The 17,382-nt window shown below is 34.0% G+C and overlaps 3 protein-coding genes across 10 annotated transcripts in view; 1 reads left to right on the top strand and 2 right to left on the bottom strand.

Moving 5' to 3' along the window:
* LOC140668766 (homeobox protein abdominal-A homolog) overlaps nt 1-17,382 on the bottom strand; it is a 169,107-nt gene that overhangs the window by 22,320 nt on the left and 129,405 nt on the right. The window lies entirely within an intron of this gene.
* Nucleotides 1-17,382, top strand: part of LOC140668775 (uncharacterized) — a 185,125-nt gene that overhangs the window by 91,656 nt on the left and 76,087 nt on the right. For 3 of the 6 annotated variants that reach the window (XR_012047242.1, XR_012047244.1, XM_072898091.1), the window contains 3 exons: nt 13,985-14,159; nt 15,074-15,301; nt 15,787-15,996. The exons of 1 other annotated variant lie outside the window; for it this stretch is intronic. Coding sequence is in view for 1 of the 5 variants with exons in the window: in XM_072898091.1 (XP_072754192.1) it covers nt 13,985-14,159; nt 15,074-15,161 (263 nt within the window). In the remaining 4 variants the exon portion in view is untranslated. Of the gene's footprint in view, nt 1-7,599; nt 7,757-13,984; nt 14,160-15,073; nt 15,302-15,786; nt 15,997-17,382 lie in introns of those variants that run through there. 2 more of the 6 variants (XR_012047243.1, XR_012047245.1) reach the window with 2 other exon arrangements.
* Nucleotides 1-17,382, bottom strand: part of Ubx (ultrabithorax) — a 103,497-nt gene that overhangs the window by 81,983 nt on the left and 4,132 nt on the right. The window lies entirely within an intron of this gene.

The following is a 17,382-nucleotide window of genomic DNA, read 5'->3' as shown; positions in this document are numbered from 1 at the left end:
GTTATTCAGATAACGGAAGTCTACCGGCGAAAAATAAATACACGATGAATTTCAGTCCCGAGGTTAACGGAGCAAACACCATTAAAATTTCCAAATATCACGCACAGAAAGGGCAACGAACGCGACCTAATATGGGCCAAAGGACGGCCAGCTCTACGTTAGATACATTTCGGCCGTTATTTTGCAGATTTAGTAGGCATACAAGGGACGGTCTGCGCTGATAATGCTGCTTCAACTCTCGTCCGACTATTCGTCTGTGGGAGAATTTGCTAGGGACGCGACTTTTCCAGATATCGTCGCAAATTAATCTACCCAAACCTTCATTTGGACGGATTCATTTACGGCATTCCTCGCGTAAACTTAAAGTCGTTTACATACTAAATGTAACGAATAAAATTTAGTTCAAGTAGACAACAAGCCTACTTATCTTTTTAATTTATTTGTTTATATTTAAAGTAATGAAAGTTTATAGCACAATAAATATCTCAAAATGAATTAGAATACAGTGTTAGAAATAAACTGCAAAATAATATACCTTCCTTTATTGAAAAGAGTTTCTTATTTGTTTCTTTTTTTTTTTTTTTTTTCTTAATTAAGAATATTTTTTTTTTTTTTGTTATAAAATCAAGCGACGATATTCGTAAGTGTGGCCGATACCTAATAAAAAGGATAGTACCTTCGCATAAAGGTAGAATTATGCAAAGATCTCCAGCGCATTTCCACAGATGAAGGGGTAGGTTAAGTGCAGCTGCATCATGGGCCAGACCTAGGATTAATATCGCAGACGTGGATAATAAGATGCGCATTCGATTTTAAGTGGTGTGCCGCGGATCTGCACAATCGCCCTGAATTGGCGATGTTTAAAATACGCGGTACCTTATCTCTCAATTTCACAAAAAATGTAATTGATATAAATATGCGTATGTACGTATCAAAGTCTGTTATGGATATTAATAATAATTTTAATCTATTTTTGCTGCAATTGTCGATAATAACAAAGTTATCGATATTAATTCTAAAGTCATTTAACACCTGTTATATATTCTAAAATAAAAAAAGCCTATAACTTGTAATAAATTATAGATTATAATACTCATTAAAAAAATAATAAAGTAAAGTTATTTTTGTAATGAAAAATTTACGAAAATTTATTATCTCTCGTATTAATCTTTTTCGATTGACATGAAATTAAATGATATTAATCATGTCGTGGTGGAAGCTGTTGTACGCTTAAATATGTTTTTGTGTAAGACGTAATTGCAATGAAGCATCGAGGAAGATAAAGGAACGCCTGCGTCTGGTCATGGTCGATGGCTGAGCTTCAGAGACTCAGAGGTCTACGGGAGAAAGGATCGTCCGATCCGGTTAGTGGGGGAAATCAATGATGGACGGATTCTCGGATCGTTTCCCCGATGGTTCGATGGCATCAATAAGTTTACACATATGGGACTGGCATTCAAATGAGAAGATATCATTAACGTGTTCATCAAAGATTTATTATTCCGCATAACATCGTCAGTCTGCAATTAAGAACGCAACCGTGTATGATTTTTGGCATTCTGTGCCGGAAGCAATATATTATCATTTATGCACGCATAAGATGCACACATTCCTCGTAATTTATTATATAAATAGTATTACATAATATTCAAGATATCATTTTTGCGCAGTAATGCAAATAATTTTTTTGGATAATTTACTGACTATTTATATTATCATTATTAAATGTCAAAATCTCTTTTACCTTTAATTTCATTTCCAAGCTCTAAACAAAAATTTATAATATTATATTTATCGATATTATACGCTTCAGCGTTTACTATATCAAAATTATTTAATCTTCCAAACTCTGTATGTGTGTGTATGTGTGTAAATATGCTAATCGCATTATCGAATTATTTATCTTTATAGTGCATTATATTATTTATATCTTCTTATAATGTAATTAGGAAACATTGTCCGATAAACATATTGCCAGAGAGTAGGCAGATGGTCACTGATGGTACTCTTGACCCATAAACCATGGAAACAAGTTTTTATGGCGGCACTCGTGTACATGGGATAGCAATATAGGAACAACTTAAAGATTGTCCGTGGTTTGACGTTAGAAAATTTTTTCTCCTTATAAAACATGCTCAAAATTAATGATAAAAGATATTTTATATCTGTGATGATTAGTCTAGTCGTCTTTTTTATAATAAAAGAGCAATATAGAAAATATAAAAGTAATGTGTAAAAATTAATTTGACAGCTAAGAAGGACAAGTTTTTATCTCTCATTCAAAAGAGGACACTGTTGCTTTTCTTCAATCCTTGAAGATACTTCGCAATGATATGACTCTAATAATTTGTCTCGCCGAAAGAGACCAAAAAGATATAATAGGGATCGTGACCCGCGATGTAATACGATAATACTACGTTCAATACAAAGCTTATACATATTTCGCTTAACTTACAGTATAACGTGTTTCAAAGAAGCACGTAATAAAGTATATAAATTTATGTTTTCTATTTTAAAAACGTCGATATCGTAGAGGAAAGATTTAAGATATGCTCCGAAATCGAAGCAATCTGATTTTTGAAAAATAATCGCAAACCTCCATTTAAATGTACGACGTTTTGACATTGTTATTATTAAATTATAGCGGGAAATAAGGCGGGAGAGAAATGGAATTTTTCAATATGTTATATATATATATATATATATATATATTTTAGATATGAATAAAATAATACTTTTACATCGCAAATGTCCAGACGCACGCATATCATAACACGCATATTTTCGCACCCGGGATTTCATCGTAGCCCCCACGCACAGCTACTACATTTCATTCTTCCCAGAAAACATGCCGATACACGCTCGTACGATATTTTGCTCGACATAGATCGAGCTTTGACCGGGTGTGTTGCGACTGAGAACGTCCGCGGGTTACTTCCCCAAACTGGTAAAGGAGCAAATAAAAGATCGCTCTATTAGCATACGATTGGCACCGTCCATCTTAATTCCCGTCCCTCTTCCACCACCACGTGCCGCTTTTGTGTTCCCCTCGTGTGTGTATCCGCCAACAATGTTTATGTCCGTGTTCTTTGGTATGCCGGCTGTAAAGCGCGCACGCGCCTTCGTCCACAGTGAGTTACTGATTGCGAGAGAGCACCTCTCTCTGAATAAATTCTCTTTGCTACATACATACGTGTGCTTACACGTGGATACGGCATTGCTTTCTCATAAAGTGATGACTGTACTTTCATTATCTAGCCAAGTTTGTAAGTGAAACAAATGTCGTTTCATGTTTATGACAGTTATTATACACTACTGAAAATGAAAAATTAATCTTTACGTCTAATTGGCTTTAATAATCGAGAAAATAATATCTACTTTTCATCATACACAATGTGTACTTTTAAAATTAGTATTCTATTATACAATTTTATAAAAAGATGTAGAATTTTTACTATTATATAAAATGAAATATTTTATAGAAATATAAATATATAATTTTTGTATAAATTAAACACACACTTAGGTAATAATTTATACATAATATTTGTCAAAGTCCTTTTTAAGGAATTACAAAATATTTTGCAACATTAACAAACTCGCATTATTAGTACGATCATTTATTATCGAGGCCATCTTGAACAACATTCTTTTCCACAAAATAACATATTATTATCGTTAGTGTTGTTACCATAATGATCGTCATTATTGTCATCAGGAGTGTTGCTTGGACATTCTCATATTATGAGGATCATACATTATGCTCCTCGATATAAGATTCTGTAGAATAAAGGCCCGAAGTCGAGAATCCACAAAGTCCCACACTCATCATTATTCAATAATCTGTCATGAAAATATTACTTTTTTATTTTACTATAAATTAAGATATTTCAATAATTATGTTTTTAACGCAAATGTTTCTTATTTCCTCACAGGATATATTAATATTACTGTAATAAAAATAATAAAATACTACATAAAAATATATGTATAAACATATGTACTTTAATATATTTTTTAACTTTTGATATTTAAAACAGGAGAATTACTAAAAATGAAGAGATACTTTAAATATTATTATAAGAATGTGTAAAATATCAAGAATGTAATTATATTGAAAACTGATTTACAGTTTTAATACAGTTATAAATGTATAAGATTCCATAGAAGGCAGACGCCATATAAAAATTATTAATGAATAAAGTTTCCACGTACATATATATATATATATATATATATAAAACATTTATAATTTGCAAATATTCCTAACAAAGAACGTTGCAGCAAATATTATGTAATTTACAATAATATATATTCTTTTCTTATTCTTTCTCCGATAAAAGATAATTACACAGTCTATGCAAGCATAAGACTTTATACTTAAAACCGAGATATAAATATGAAAATGAATGAAATTGCAGCAATTTGTAATAATGGAGTTTTAAAGAACACTTAATTATGCATATACATCGATTCTATCAATTAGTTTAAGTACAATGCGAACTTTATGAGCGAAAAGTTATGGACATATAAGTGGATTGCGCCGAAGAATATTTTTCTCTCGAACCTCTCTCGGTTGGTAGGGGCGAAGAAGATCCACTCTCTGTTGGCGGTTTGCCCTCTCTCTTCCGTTATACATTCCTTATTACCTACATCCCTCATCCTCCCATTTTTTGTAGCAATTTCCGCAACCTTGTGCGAACGGAATATATTAAGATACTTATCAGTAGCCATTAAACTTATAATTCCTTTAATTTAGATTATAATGATAATATCACTTCACGCACAAGATTCACTAGACATATTTAGAATTAAATATGCCTATAAGAGTTCGATAAGTTCGTACAAACGAAACGTTGTCGAGACTCTCTTGAGACCGCGTTACATTCCTGGCACATGACTATTTTTCTAGCCACGATGAAGAAGAGTCACCACTGTCGGCTGTCTGTCCTTTCTTCCGTGCGCGCCACGCACGCTCTTTTTATTACCCCGGTCTTCTCTAGTGCCTCTTCTAACGCGTTCCCGCGATTTTGTGCGAGAGTCCGAGGAGGGGTTTTTGGGGGGAGGGGGGGAGGGGTTATCATATTATGTCGAGTCACGAACTCGTTATAACACGGCAAGACAGATCGGCGCTATAAAACCACTCAGTTTTGGTTTAAGCAAAGGGTGTACACGGCATAACTGGTTTACATTCCGCCACCTCTCTTTCTCTCTGCGCATTGTGTTTTCCGTAGCACCCAAGATTCGATTCTCTCATACAGATACGCGCGGTAGGTAGGTAGGTAGGTAGGTAGAGAGAAGCTTGGCGCAGAGAAAACGAAATAAAAAATGACAACGGGTGGGAGAGGGAACCATGGGGTTGGAAAGAAGAACCGAGATGCGCGAAAACACAATATAAGAGAGAAGGATTGGCCGTGTGCCGCGAAAGAAAAAGAAAATATGGAATTGACGGACATAAAAACAAAACGGAGAAGATAATGAGTGTGGAGAAGTGTACAGGGGAGAGGATGGGCGTAGGGACAGCAAAACAAAGTAGCGTAAAAACACGAAGAAGATGGAAGAAGGCTCATGGTAGCGCATTTTGCGAATGAAAAAGAGGATGCAAAATATGAAGGCATAATGGAGAAAGAAGAAGATGGCAGCTAAAGGAATAGAAACTAAGGGACGCAAAAACGAATAATAATAACAATGCAGCAAGTTGAAAGAAGAAGAAAAATGCACGTAAAAAAATATCAACGAAGGAACAAAACAACAGTTTAATTTTTAAGCTGTCCGAAACATATTTCACAAAAGGGAGATTTGCGCCAAGAGCGCAGGAAGCACATCAGAAGAGAATCCGCGCCCAGCTCATTCCCTACCGAAACCAGCAGTTTCGTTTCACGCAAATTTTAAGTTCCGCTGGTAAATTGACGTTTGCCTCTGTGTTCAGAGCTCTTTCTCCGCGAGAAGATTTTGGATCGTACGATGGACCTGATATTTCCTCCGAGGTAGGAACCAGTTTGTGATCTTGTTATTATCACAAAATCAAGTGCCGCTTTGTGCAAAGTCATCACTCGATCGAAGCACTCGGTTAGATCCGATAGATATGCGTGTCGGGAAACGTCCGCATACGGGTCGCGTGTACACGTAAATGCCAGGAGAGAGAGAAAACGTGAGAGATGTAATTTTAGTTACGGCGAGTAAGTAATGAGCGATCGACAGTCTGAATACCAATTTCGATGCATGATGATGCGGCGGCATAGGGCCACACGGTATTCGCATATTATATGCGACCGTACATACATTATAACATCTCGTTGAACGCGTCGATACGGCAAATTACAGGATACGCTGTGGAGGGGCAAGGGAACTTCCGCGTGATACCTAGATAAGACTCGTACATCCAAACAGGAAATGAGTCGCGAAAGAAAACTTGTTTATAAGCATATATATAATACGTACGTATACACATATATTTGAGAAAAAAGCACATATATTTGTCAAAAAGTACTTCGTCGTTAATCCGTCGGCGCGTCTAAGAGCGTAACAGCGAGACGACATCCTATGAATATGCTCTATTTTAAGAATGAATTTTTAAAATACGTCGAATGGAAGTTAACAGAAAAATATATACGATATATCGTATATATTTTGCTCGAGTTAAGAGAGGCAAGAGGCAAAAATTCGCGCAACCCCCCGGGGCGATTTTATCATGCGCGTGTCGTTTTTAATTTTTATCAAATGAAGATAAGGACGAAAAGAGAAAATTGCTACTTGGAAGATACATCGTAGGGTCGGGTAAGGATACTTCTACCGGGCACTGATTACGCTGCACCAGGTTTCGCGTGTGGTAGGAGCTGAAAGAGGTGTGTTTCCGAGCCGCAGACCACTCGGCCCCCCCACCCTCTTCCCCACCCAAGTTACGTAAGGTACGATTCGCGGGCGACGCTTGCGGGGCTGCGAGAATTCGTGGCCGAAGAACACAAAGCTGATGAACGACACCGAGATTATCACTCGAACCCCGCGCCGCACCCCCTCTCAGCTCCGTTTCGATTCGAATCGCGTTTGTGGAACTTGTCTTTTTTTTTTCTTTTTCTTTTTTTTTTGCCGGTTCAACACACTCTTCTCCGCGCGCATGTGCTGACTGGCGCGATTCTAACTGCACACACACACACACACACACACACACACACACACACATATACACACGCTGGGTTCCGCGCCCGTAAATCTTCGTAGGCGGAGCGCAATGCATTTGCGTCCGATACTTGTCCGAGATCATGTGCGGCTCGACTCCAATCAACCTTGCTCGTATGACAGATATTCGCGTATGTAACGTACATCATTTTATCTTTTTTTTCATTGCGTTTCAATTAATTAATTAATAATTTAGTAATCAACCCACCTTCCCGAAATCTCATTATTTTTAAGCATTCGGATAGATAAAAAAAAAGATGCAATCAAATAAGACGAAGTAATTTGTGAAGAAACGTTTCTTCTGCAGGTGCACTCGAAGAAACATAATATAATTTCACTTCGTCAGATATAAACTGGTTGTTATTATGACTTTCTCAATGTAGAATCTCGACTACTGATTTCGTCACTACATAAATTCCACAGATGTAATCTACCCGGTGGAATCACAATCTACTGAGATGGATTGAATTAACGAATACACACACAATTCTCTGTAAGAAAAAGCGATCGATGAGCCATCGACGGCGGATTGAGTTGAACTGGCGGGATTGAAGATAGGTCGGATTCGGACGGATCTGAGGTAGGTCTCTAAAGGTAACAGTTACGTTCATTGTCGTCGGCTTTGACCGCTCATTTTATGTGACTTTTTCCGTAAAAAAACCTAACGGTTTCTCACCGCCGCTGTTATAGAGGCACCATCTATTTGTCAAGGAAGCGGTTGGATGTGTTTAGTAGTATTAGTAGCATTTCGTGCCCGCGCCCTTCTCCTCGTGTCGTGTAAAATGACAGTATTGGAGGACGAACGTGCCGACGTGCCCGTCCCGCCAGTTTTATATTGCTGGCCAAGGTATAAATTACACTGTGATATCCGAGATCTTACGTAAAGTTCCAGCAGTTTATATATTTATTGCCACAAAAGAAATTTTAATCCTTCAACTTAAAATGTAGCCAAATACGAAAAAAATCTTACATATATCTTTGTTATATAATACTATAATATTAATTATACTCCGCCGTATTTGTATTGTATTTTTATTATTGACGAAACTAATGACGAAATACTTGACGTATTTCAATATTTATAAATTTATACATTTATTTCTAATTAATATCTTGCCTAAACTAATTTAGTTACAAATTAATTGAAGGTATGTTTCTTGTATAATTTTTATCTATATAAAAAAAATGTATTGATTATTTTGATTAAAAAGCGCCTGAGATTCTTATTGCGTGTTGGAATGAAGTCTGAAGATAGAGTTTTGAAAACACGATTGCTCCAGTATAGAATGTACTATAATATATAACGCGTAAGACTCGGATGCAAGACCACTTTTAACCGGCTCATAAATCAAACTAACGACTTTGCGCATTCCTAGAGAAAACCTGCTTCGTGAGGTAAAAATGATGTCGCGCGTGATTACTATATCGGCGTTTCTAATGAACAGTTCATAAACCACGCGGGCACCTCTATTGTATCATCGATATAACGCTTGTACAGTTTAATTCTCATCAGACGAGATTACGGAAGACCTTCCTACAAATCAATCTCTATAGATAGAGCTTTATAAATAATTATTACAAAACATATATCGTCGATATATCGTTAGCATTCACCTAACAGTAAAAATAGTCTGGCGAATGAATCACGTACGCAATTTACTGCGGCAAAAATATTCTCGCTACTCATTATATCGCAAAAGATATCTCGCCGAACTAGATATCACATCGAAGACAGAACAAAGGACAGAAACAACGAGATGCAAAAATGTGGAGGCGTGCGGAGGGCAGTAGCCGTAAATTATCGGGGCTAATGGCGCACAACAAATGCTTGTCCGTACTTAAGCTCGTAATGTTGGTTCGCGCCAGCCTAATATCGTTCATAGCGTTTAATAAATATGTCGCGGTGGTAATACGTCATAACTTTTGTATATATGTGTGCGCGCCCGCGTGAGCGGACACATATGCATGACAGTCGGGCAACGTGACATCGTTGAATTACATAATGCTCAACTCGAACGCTTAATCGCTACACAATGTTACCGCGACTAGCTGTGTCTCTCTTTCCCTCTCTCTTTCTCTTTAACACGCTCTCTACGCATACTGATAAAATAGGCGCACGTGACGAATACGTAATTTCACTACAAATACTCTGTGCATCGTACATTTTCATTAGCACAAAAAGCACTTTCAGATTAGAATCTCTGTACGTTTTGCAGATTGCTCATTCATCGTTTCATTGACGTGATTGAGTCAACTAAAGGCTTTCTCTCATCGATCAATTCAATTTCTACTACTCCATTGGTAATTTTCTTTTTTACAAAAAATTTATCAATGTACCATTATTTATTTACTTATTTATTTAAATAGTTTAAAAATTGTTATGTAATACAAAAACATATAATATATATATATATATATATATATCTGTGTAGATTAAATCGGAGCTTAGTTAGATATATTTACTGCACAGCTAGTAAAGGTCGGACACAAAATAGGTAGGAACGTCAGGGATAATTTATCTGTCTACAACTTCCCGACCTTTCAAAAGAATTGCTGAGACGTTACTAAACGAAAACTTCTTAATTTTAAAGTCCCTTTGCCTGTCCTACTCGGTATTAATGTACATGTTCAGCTTAAGTTCTCGGCACACGATTTCTCAAGCAAATATATCGGAGAAGATTATATAATCAGTCATATCTCTTGTTTTAATGCATCTAAAAATATATTATGAAGCTTTTCCGTAATAAAGTTGGTAATTATTTATTATATAATAGCAAATTAAAAAGAATGGATATTATCTAATAATTATCATCAGAACTCTTGGCAGAAGAATATCTAAAATAATATAATTCCACAATTTTCATATATTTCTTAATAAAAATTAATTGCAATGAATGTAGTTAATTGTGCAATATTTTATATAATATTCTTCGAAAAAGTTATAAAACATAATAAATTTTCTTATATATTAATGCTTCTTTTATGTGTATGTGTGTGTATATATATATATATATAATACATATAATAATTTATAATTTATAATTTTAGAGAAAAAAAGAAACTTGTAATAATGGCATAAAAATAGAAACAAAATTGATTTTAATGTTAATTTTTCTATTATAAGTACATTTAACTTTTTAACTTTGAAATCGTGCTGGTAAGATTGTAGAAGACTTACAATGTTCTCTTAATAATGGAGGAGTAGTAAAGGTATTGTGGTCAGGACGTAGCCAGGGTGGCAGGTGGTGTCCGTAATGGCCGCCCATCGACACGGACGAGAAGAACGGTGAGCAAGTTTACCGGTGCAAAAAATACCGTATAAGAGTTATGTGAACGCGGAAGATTATTGGCAGTATCAACCAACCCGATTATATCGTTGTGTATTAATTGAATATTGACGCGCCGAGCTCTGCTCCACGACGATGACGTCGATACATGAGACGAAATAAGAATGAGAAACAAGCTCGGAGAATATCGCTTCGAAAATATTTTTTGTGTTGTCAGCGCGACGGCTCGACATTACAATGAGTGTGTCTTACAACGGTCAGATGACACCGTTCATAATTCTTCGCTGTGTTTCGTATTGAAAATTGGAGTGACTTTTTTTTGCACAAAGCGTTTATAAAACAGTCAAGTATATTTATAACAAATCCGTTTAAAGAAATGTTGTAAGTCATTAAAATTTTGTTTAAATATATTAGATATATTGACATACATAAAGTGATTATCTCTCTCTCTCTCTCTCTCTCAAAAATATTGACCACGAAAGTCAAATTCATCATATTCTTATTATTTCAGTGAATAAGTGACTTCAATAAGTAATATGTTTTATTTTCAGTAATATTTTTAAAAAGAGACATTCAAAAATGCAATGTTTTTTGATTCAATTATTTTACCACGTACCCCCCTCCCCATTTTACCGTCTTCCCCTGCGGCCACAACTAGACATGGCCTTTGTGTCTGGCGGTATAGTCGTTCTGATCGCCGAGCAACTAAACACATTCTTCATACTACGAAGAGCACGGTCGGTCCAACGTATGTATTATCTTAGCCTCCAGCAAAATATATGTATATAGACAACTTTAGCCTATATATAGGTATTTATAATATCTCGTCAATGCCAGATTCCCGGCGTATGCTAATCGTTAAGTATCTCAAACTTATTTTAATAACAAATATTTTTAATTTCACTTAAATCTTAAGAAAAATATTTTGAGAAAGATGTGAGAAATACGTATAAGTGTGTTTAAAAAAGAATTGTCAAAAATTTTTTTTTGCTACACATTAAATCTTTAATAAACATGAGATTTTATGAATATAACATAAAATTGTATAACTGAATCGCGGTGACAAGTGTTCTCATCAGTAAGCGTGCATATTTTCGAAATAATGTTAGAGAAACCTGCTCCTTAATTAATTGATCGAAATGTTCACGATGATATATATATATATATATATATATATATATATATATATATAGTGTTTCAAAGTTAAACGGTCAAGCTTCGACAATTTATTCTGAATAGAAATAAAAAAACAGTATTATATACAGAGATCCAGAAATACTTTAAAATGTTATAATACAAATGTTAAATATGAATAGCGAATTATATTAGGTAATTAATCGTTGTTAATATATTCTCTTACGATAGCTTGAAAATTTCCATTGTAAAAGCTATAACATAAATTATATTTTCGTGCTCTTCGCTTAAGAACACTCATGGCATTTTAATTTGTCTTGATTGTTTTCTTTTTTAATTTATTTTTTCTTTTGCATTTTTTTTTTTAATACAAAGCTATTGTATGTGTGAATATGTATATGTATATATATAACAGAATATAAACTCTCTAGAGTCTCTAGAATATAATTAAATTAAATAAACATCGCCGATTAACTTTCACATTATAATATATAATATTAACAGCGATTCTCCGTTATTTATGTTTATGTATCTTCGTTGTGACATTTTGATCAAGCGTTTCCGGACCTATGTTAATATTTTGTTTTTTTTTTTTTATTTATTAGAATATACTAACAAAGTTTAATCGTTTAATCTTGAAACGCTCTGTATACAACAGGAATTCGCGACCGCGGACAATAACTTGTACGGTATGAAATTTGCAAAATGGTGAGATATAGCGGTTGTTGTTGGCTGTATATAAAGTCGGGCTAGCTCACGAATCGTACATGCGAACAGCTCGTTCATCAAATTGAGAAACCTGGCGGAGGCAACCGCTGGCGACGCGACGTACCTACCGATCAGTACCTCAACGCCTCGGCGCGCGTTACGCTTATGCTCACGCACATCCACCTGCTTCTTTTTCCTCGCTGTAATTAATTCCTAGATGCGAGGAATTCATATATATTCATAATACGTAATTTTATATGAAGGTTACGGATAATGAGATATCTCGATGTTTACATAAAATTGCAATAGACAAAATAGTAAATAAAGTACAACTGAATCATATATCGAAGAAAACAAAACTAGAGACTGATTATATTTCTTGCAACGAGGAATTATACATTATTAATTTTTTTTTTATCTTAAACTATTTGCCTGATGTCTGTTCAAATAATCGAATCCTCCGTCATTGGGAATCGATCAAACAATTTCAGTGATTCCGTTTCAACTGTACGCACCGTCTGTCTCAAGAGGCTAAAACTGATATACTTTTACATCAAATTGTTCTAGATTTCAGGTGAAAAATTTTATTTGAATATTTTATAATTATTTTATTACTTACAAAAGGAGAGCAAAAGTTGAATAATAATAAGCAAAATCTAAATAATTATAAGAATAATAATGACAAGCTTACTGAAAGTCCTTCGAGAAGCACCATGCGGGTTAAAATTACTAGTTACGAGAGGAAGAAGCGAGACGTGGGACAAGACGCGAGCGATACGATCGATCAAAGATTATACCTTAAGTCGACCGCTACGTATAGCGTGATTGGTCGCAAGGCGATGCTTAAATTAAAATACGAAAGGTACGCGAGAGATGTACATATCGTGTACTTGTATGCATTGTATGTCTTGGCTGATGACGCCCAGGTTGTACTTTAAAATTAGTCTACCCCACTGAGTACAACGTTAATTTCTCGATCGGTCGACTCGCGATGATATTATACCGCAATGATCATGAAAATTATTGCGCTCTCGCTAATCGTTCATGATGCTGATGTTTTTGCTTTATATTTTTACGCGCCTGTTTAATCATATATAATCGTTTAACGTCGCCGATAAAGTAGAAAAATAGAACAAAGTTAAAAAAATAAAAAAATCACACGATTAAATATTATAGTAAGCTTAACAATTGTAGCAATAATTGCAAGCCAGTAAAATATATATGTTTATCTACGTAAAAACCATATGATGCAAATATTCCGGAATATTCTTAATAAAATCAATTAATAATTGCAAAGAGAAAATATACAAACTTTAATTGTTATTATGATCAAATTATTTTCAACTTGTACTTGAATTTTTTACTCGTATTTTGTTAATTAAATTTCCAATGTAAGAACGCACACGAAGATTTGGAAAATAATGATTATAAAATAATATGTACATCTAATATGTCTGTTTTCAACTTTTATATTCTGACACTTGTATTTTCCAGACTTGTTCATTACTAAATATGAGATGTACGATAATGATATATTAGAAAAATATTTTTACAATGAAAACACCTCAAGGCTCACTTGCATTTCATTTCTACCTGCTTTCCCCTGCCATCGAAGAATGCACATTGCAACTAAAGAGCAAGCATTTTTAAGAAAGCCCCAATGTTTTTCGGTTGAACAGTACGAAGGAGAGCGGCGGGCGTGGAGAAGGGAAAAAAGGGCGTAGTAAGTCATACGGAGAGGCTCGTACGTCATACTTCATCCGGGCCAACGGAGCAACACATAGAAAGGGCTCTCCCCGTATACGAAGAACGCATTCACTCGGGCTGCCTCTTTAGGTCGCGAAGCTTGATAGTGTGAGTAGCCTATACGTTACGTGTGCCTGAATATTTCGTACACCTCTATACACATGGAGAAGAGACCCCGAACCACTTGATCACCGGTGTGCAACATGCACGCCTATACTCGACGCGTATCCGTCACATAATCCTTTAATAGAGTACGCAAAAATTGATTTTAAAATACGTGTTGTGGTATGCGAAGGCGAATTTGGATGAACGCCCTTTTTCCATATCGTATTCTCCCCATCATATGTTTAGTGATTCTCTTTTACATAAAAAAAAAATTAATATCAAATTAAAACTTATATGTATATACTTTAGTAGCGATCATTGTTTCGAATATATAAGCAATAATCTTCTTAGAAAGATTTGTTAATCTTAAATTTCAATAATATTGAATAATAATTTTATTTTAATATTATAATATAATTATCTCAAGAATATTATCTTAATTTTATTATAATAATTTTTTGGTTTAAATATATACAATATTTTTTCATCTAACATTTTTTCTTTAGTCATGAAAATTATTCTTTTATGATAAAAATATATTTTTCTTAGTAGAACTGTATTAAATGTCTTCGAACAAGTCATTTGTATTCATTTAACGTTATGCATCTCATTTCAAGATTAACATATCAAGAATAAAAATATTCTCAAAGCAAGAATATTGTATAATGTTTTTTTTCTGTGTACATTTTGAATTGCACAAGGATGAAAACTAATTATTTCAATAAAAAATATTTCAATAAACTTGGCAACAAACTTAATATCTCTACCATGTATATGCAAGAATAAATTATTTATTTAAATATACTTATTTTTAAAAAATATAATAATAAATGATGTATTAATAGATCTCTTGCGTAAGAAAAAACTTTGAATTTGTTTAAAATAAAAATCCTATGTATGTTTCTGTTTGCGAAAAGGGAATCCTCACAACGGACGCACACAAAAATCGGAGCTGATCTTTCTCGATACGGGAGTAGAGCGCTGTATTACCGGCAAGCCTCGTAAACGGCCATAGCGGCAAGCGTGGAGGTTCACGAGAAGGAGGGATAAACGAGTCGAGCCACGATTTCGTTGTCGTAAACGTCAAAGTTACGGTTACAGCGTTGTTCCTAGCTGCTTTATATTGAACGAGGTTGCTCCCCGAGGTACGTAACACCTACTCGCAGACGTCGTATTGTAGAAAGTAGCGCTACTACTCCTTTCCAACGGGAGCGACGCGAGCACCACGTGGCTTTTACGCGGGAATCCGGTGAAGGAATTCAAGGTTCGTTGAGTACCTCTTTGGCCGTATCGCGGGCACAATTGGATAAAGCACTCTAGTGATATCAATTCTCTTTTTGATTTGCCCTATTACGCTAAATTAAATTGAACAGTATTATTGTTTTATATGCCTCTTTTTCTTTTCTAGCAATGCACTATACTATTCATTAGATATAATCGTAAAATTAGATTATCTTTTTAGATAACGTTTCTTTAAACGCATCGGAAATAGAGGATATAAATTTCAAACACGGAAGCTACCAAGCTATTATTAACAGTGTGTCCATCGGACATATTTATCTTGATTAATACTCCTGTATCAAGTTATCGCACAACCCTTAATGTGGCTTTAAAAAGGACCATTTTTCAGATCTGCACCGTAAAAGAGGTTCTCTCTCAATGGGCTTGAATGAAGAGATGCCTAAAATAGCACCCCAGCCTCTTTATCGTCGCGCCCTCTAATTACCCTGTAGACGCAGTCAACCCCTCAATGAGAAGTGATAAATATTGTTCGCGTTTGGGTGTATCTTGAGAAAGTGATCCAGCTCTATAAAGGAAGATATATTTCTTATTGTTATTGGTAAGTTTTGCAGACTATTTATATTCATAGAAAAATATGTTGTTTTTAACTTATAATTTTCCTATTAATTTTTTATCTCATGCGTTGTGAATGTTAGTAAATTTCCTCATTACATAAGTTTATAATATTAGAGAATATCCTTCTTAAATAATGAAAAGACAAACTTTATCATACGTAAATATAAGAAAAATATAAAAAATACTGAATAAATAAAACAAAATGTTTATTTATAACTGATTCAGAGTTTCTCTTAATAATCATTAACAATAATATTAGTAAATATTTTAGTAAAATTAATTTATATATTATACAAGCTATTTGAAACAAAATTAATTTAATGTAATAAGTGAAACTAATGATGTACGCGCTTCAAAGTATCAAAAGATAAAAGTAGATGAATGAAAATGAAAATTATCGTAAGAAATTAATTCCTTAGTGTGATAAGAAACAATAGATTCCTAAATAATTATAATTTTATATAATTTACGAAACATATGCCTATTTATGAAAATAAAATAACACGTAATAATATATGTATACAGAAATTATATTCTTCATACCAACAACTTGTTGCAAGTGTAATAGATGTGTTCTTTTAACATCAGATAACAGTAAGAGACACACAGACGCCATGTTTATATATATATATATATATATATATATCCGCTTTCACATTTATATAAATTGAACATCGCTCGAGCAATCGTTTACAACACCCTTACGATATACACAAATACAATTAAAAGTGCGATAAATTAAGCGACAGATGTAGTATTTCATACTGGCATGCATTCTAGGTATATAATTACCATTGCCAAGAAGAGAGAGAGAATATATTCGAAGAAGGAACATAGAGACAATGAGCACAAATGCTTATATATCAATTTTTAGCATTTCACAATCGCTGTAAGCGATAAGAGTTATAATCTATTATTATTGTGTCATATAATATAATTTATATTAATTTTTAATGCTAATACAGTTACATTCTATATCGTATATTTGAGACATTTAAAAAATGTTAATTAGAGACAATAATAAAATATGTACATATATATACATATAACAAAAGTATCAATGTTATAAATCTCTTTTATTCTTATGTATAAATTTTCTAATTTAATATGATTACTTGAAATATATGATATCACGGAAGTCGCAGTAAATTAATTTCCTACAATCGAAAAATCATTCATCATATTGTACGGTAAATGATTAATGATATAACACGATCGACAATTGCATTTAATCTTAATCTACGATAAAATTATCTTGTATTACATAATTGCTATATCAATAAATTTTGCTACGCGTTAGCTTGTACCAACAATGCTGAAAAGAACTTGGTAGAAAGTGTGAAATGAATCAACGACTTTCAATTCGCAA

The sequence above is a fragment of the Anoplolepis gracilipes genome, chromosome 8 (assembly GCF_047496725.1).
Source record: "Anoplolepis gracilipes chromosome 8, ASM4749672v1, whole genome shotgun sequence".
NCBI lineage: Eukaryota > Metazoa > Arthropoda > Insecta > Hymenoptera > Formicidae > Anoplolepis > Anoplolepis gracilipes.
This window is presented reverse-complemented; position numbering and strand designations above follow the sequence as displayed.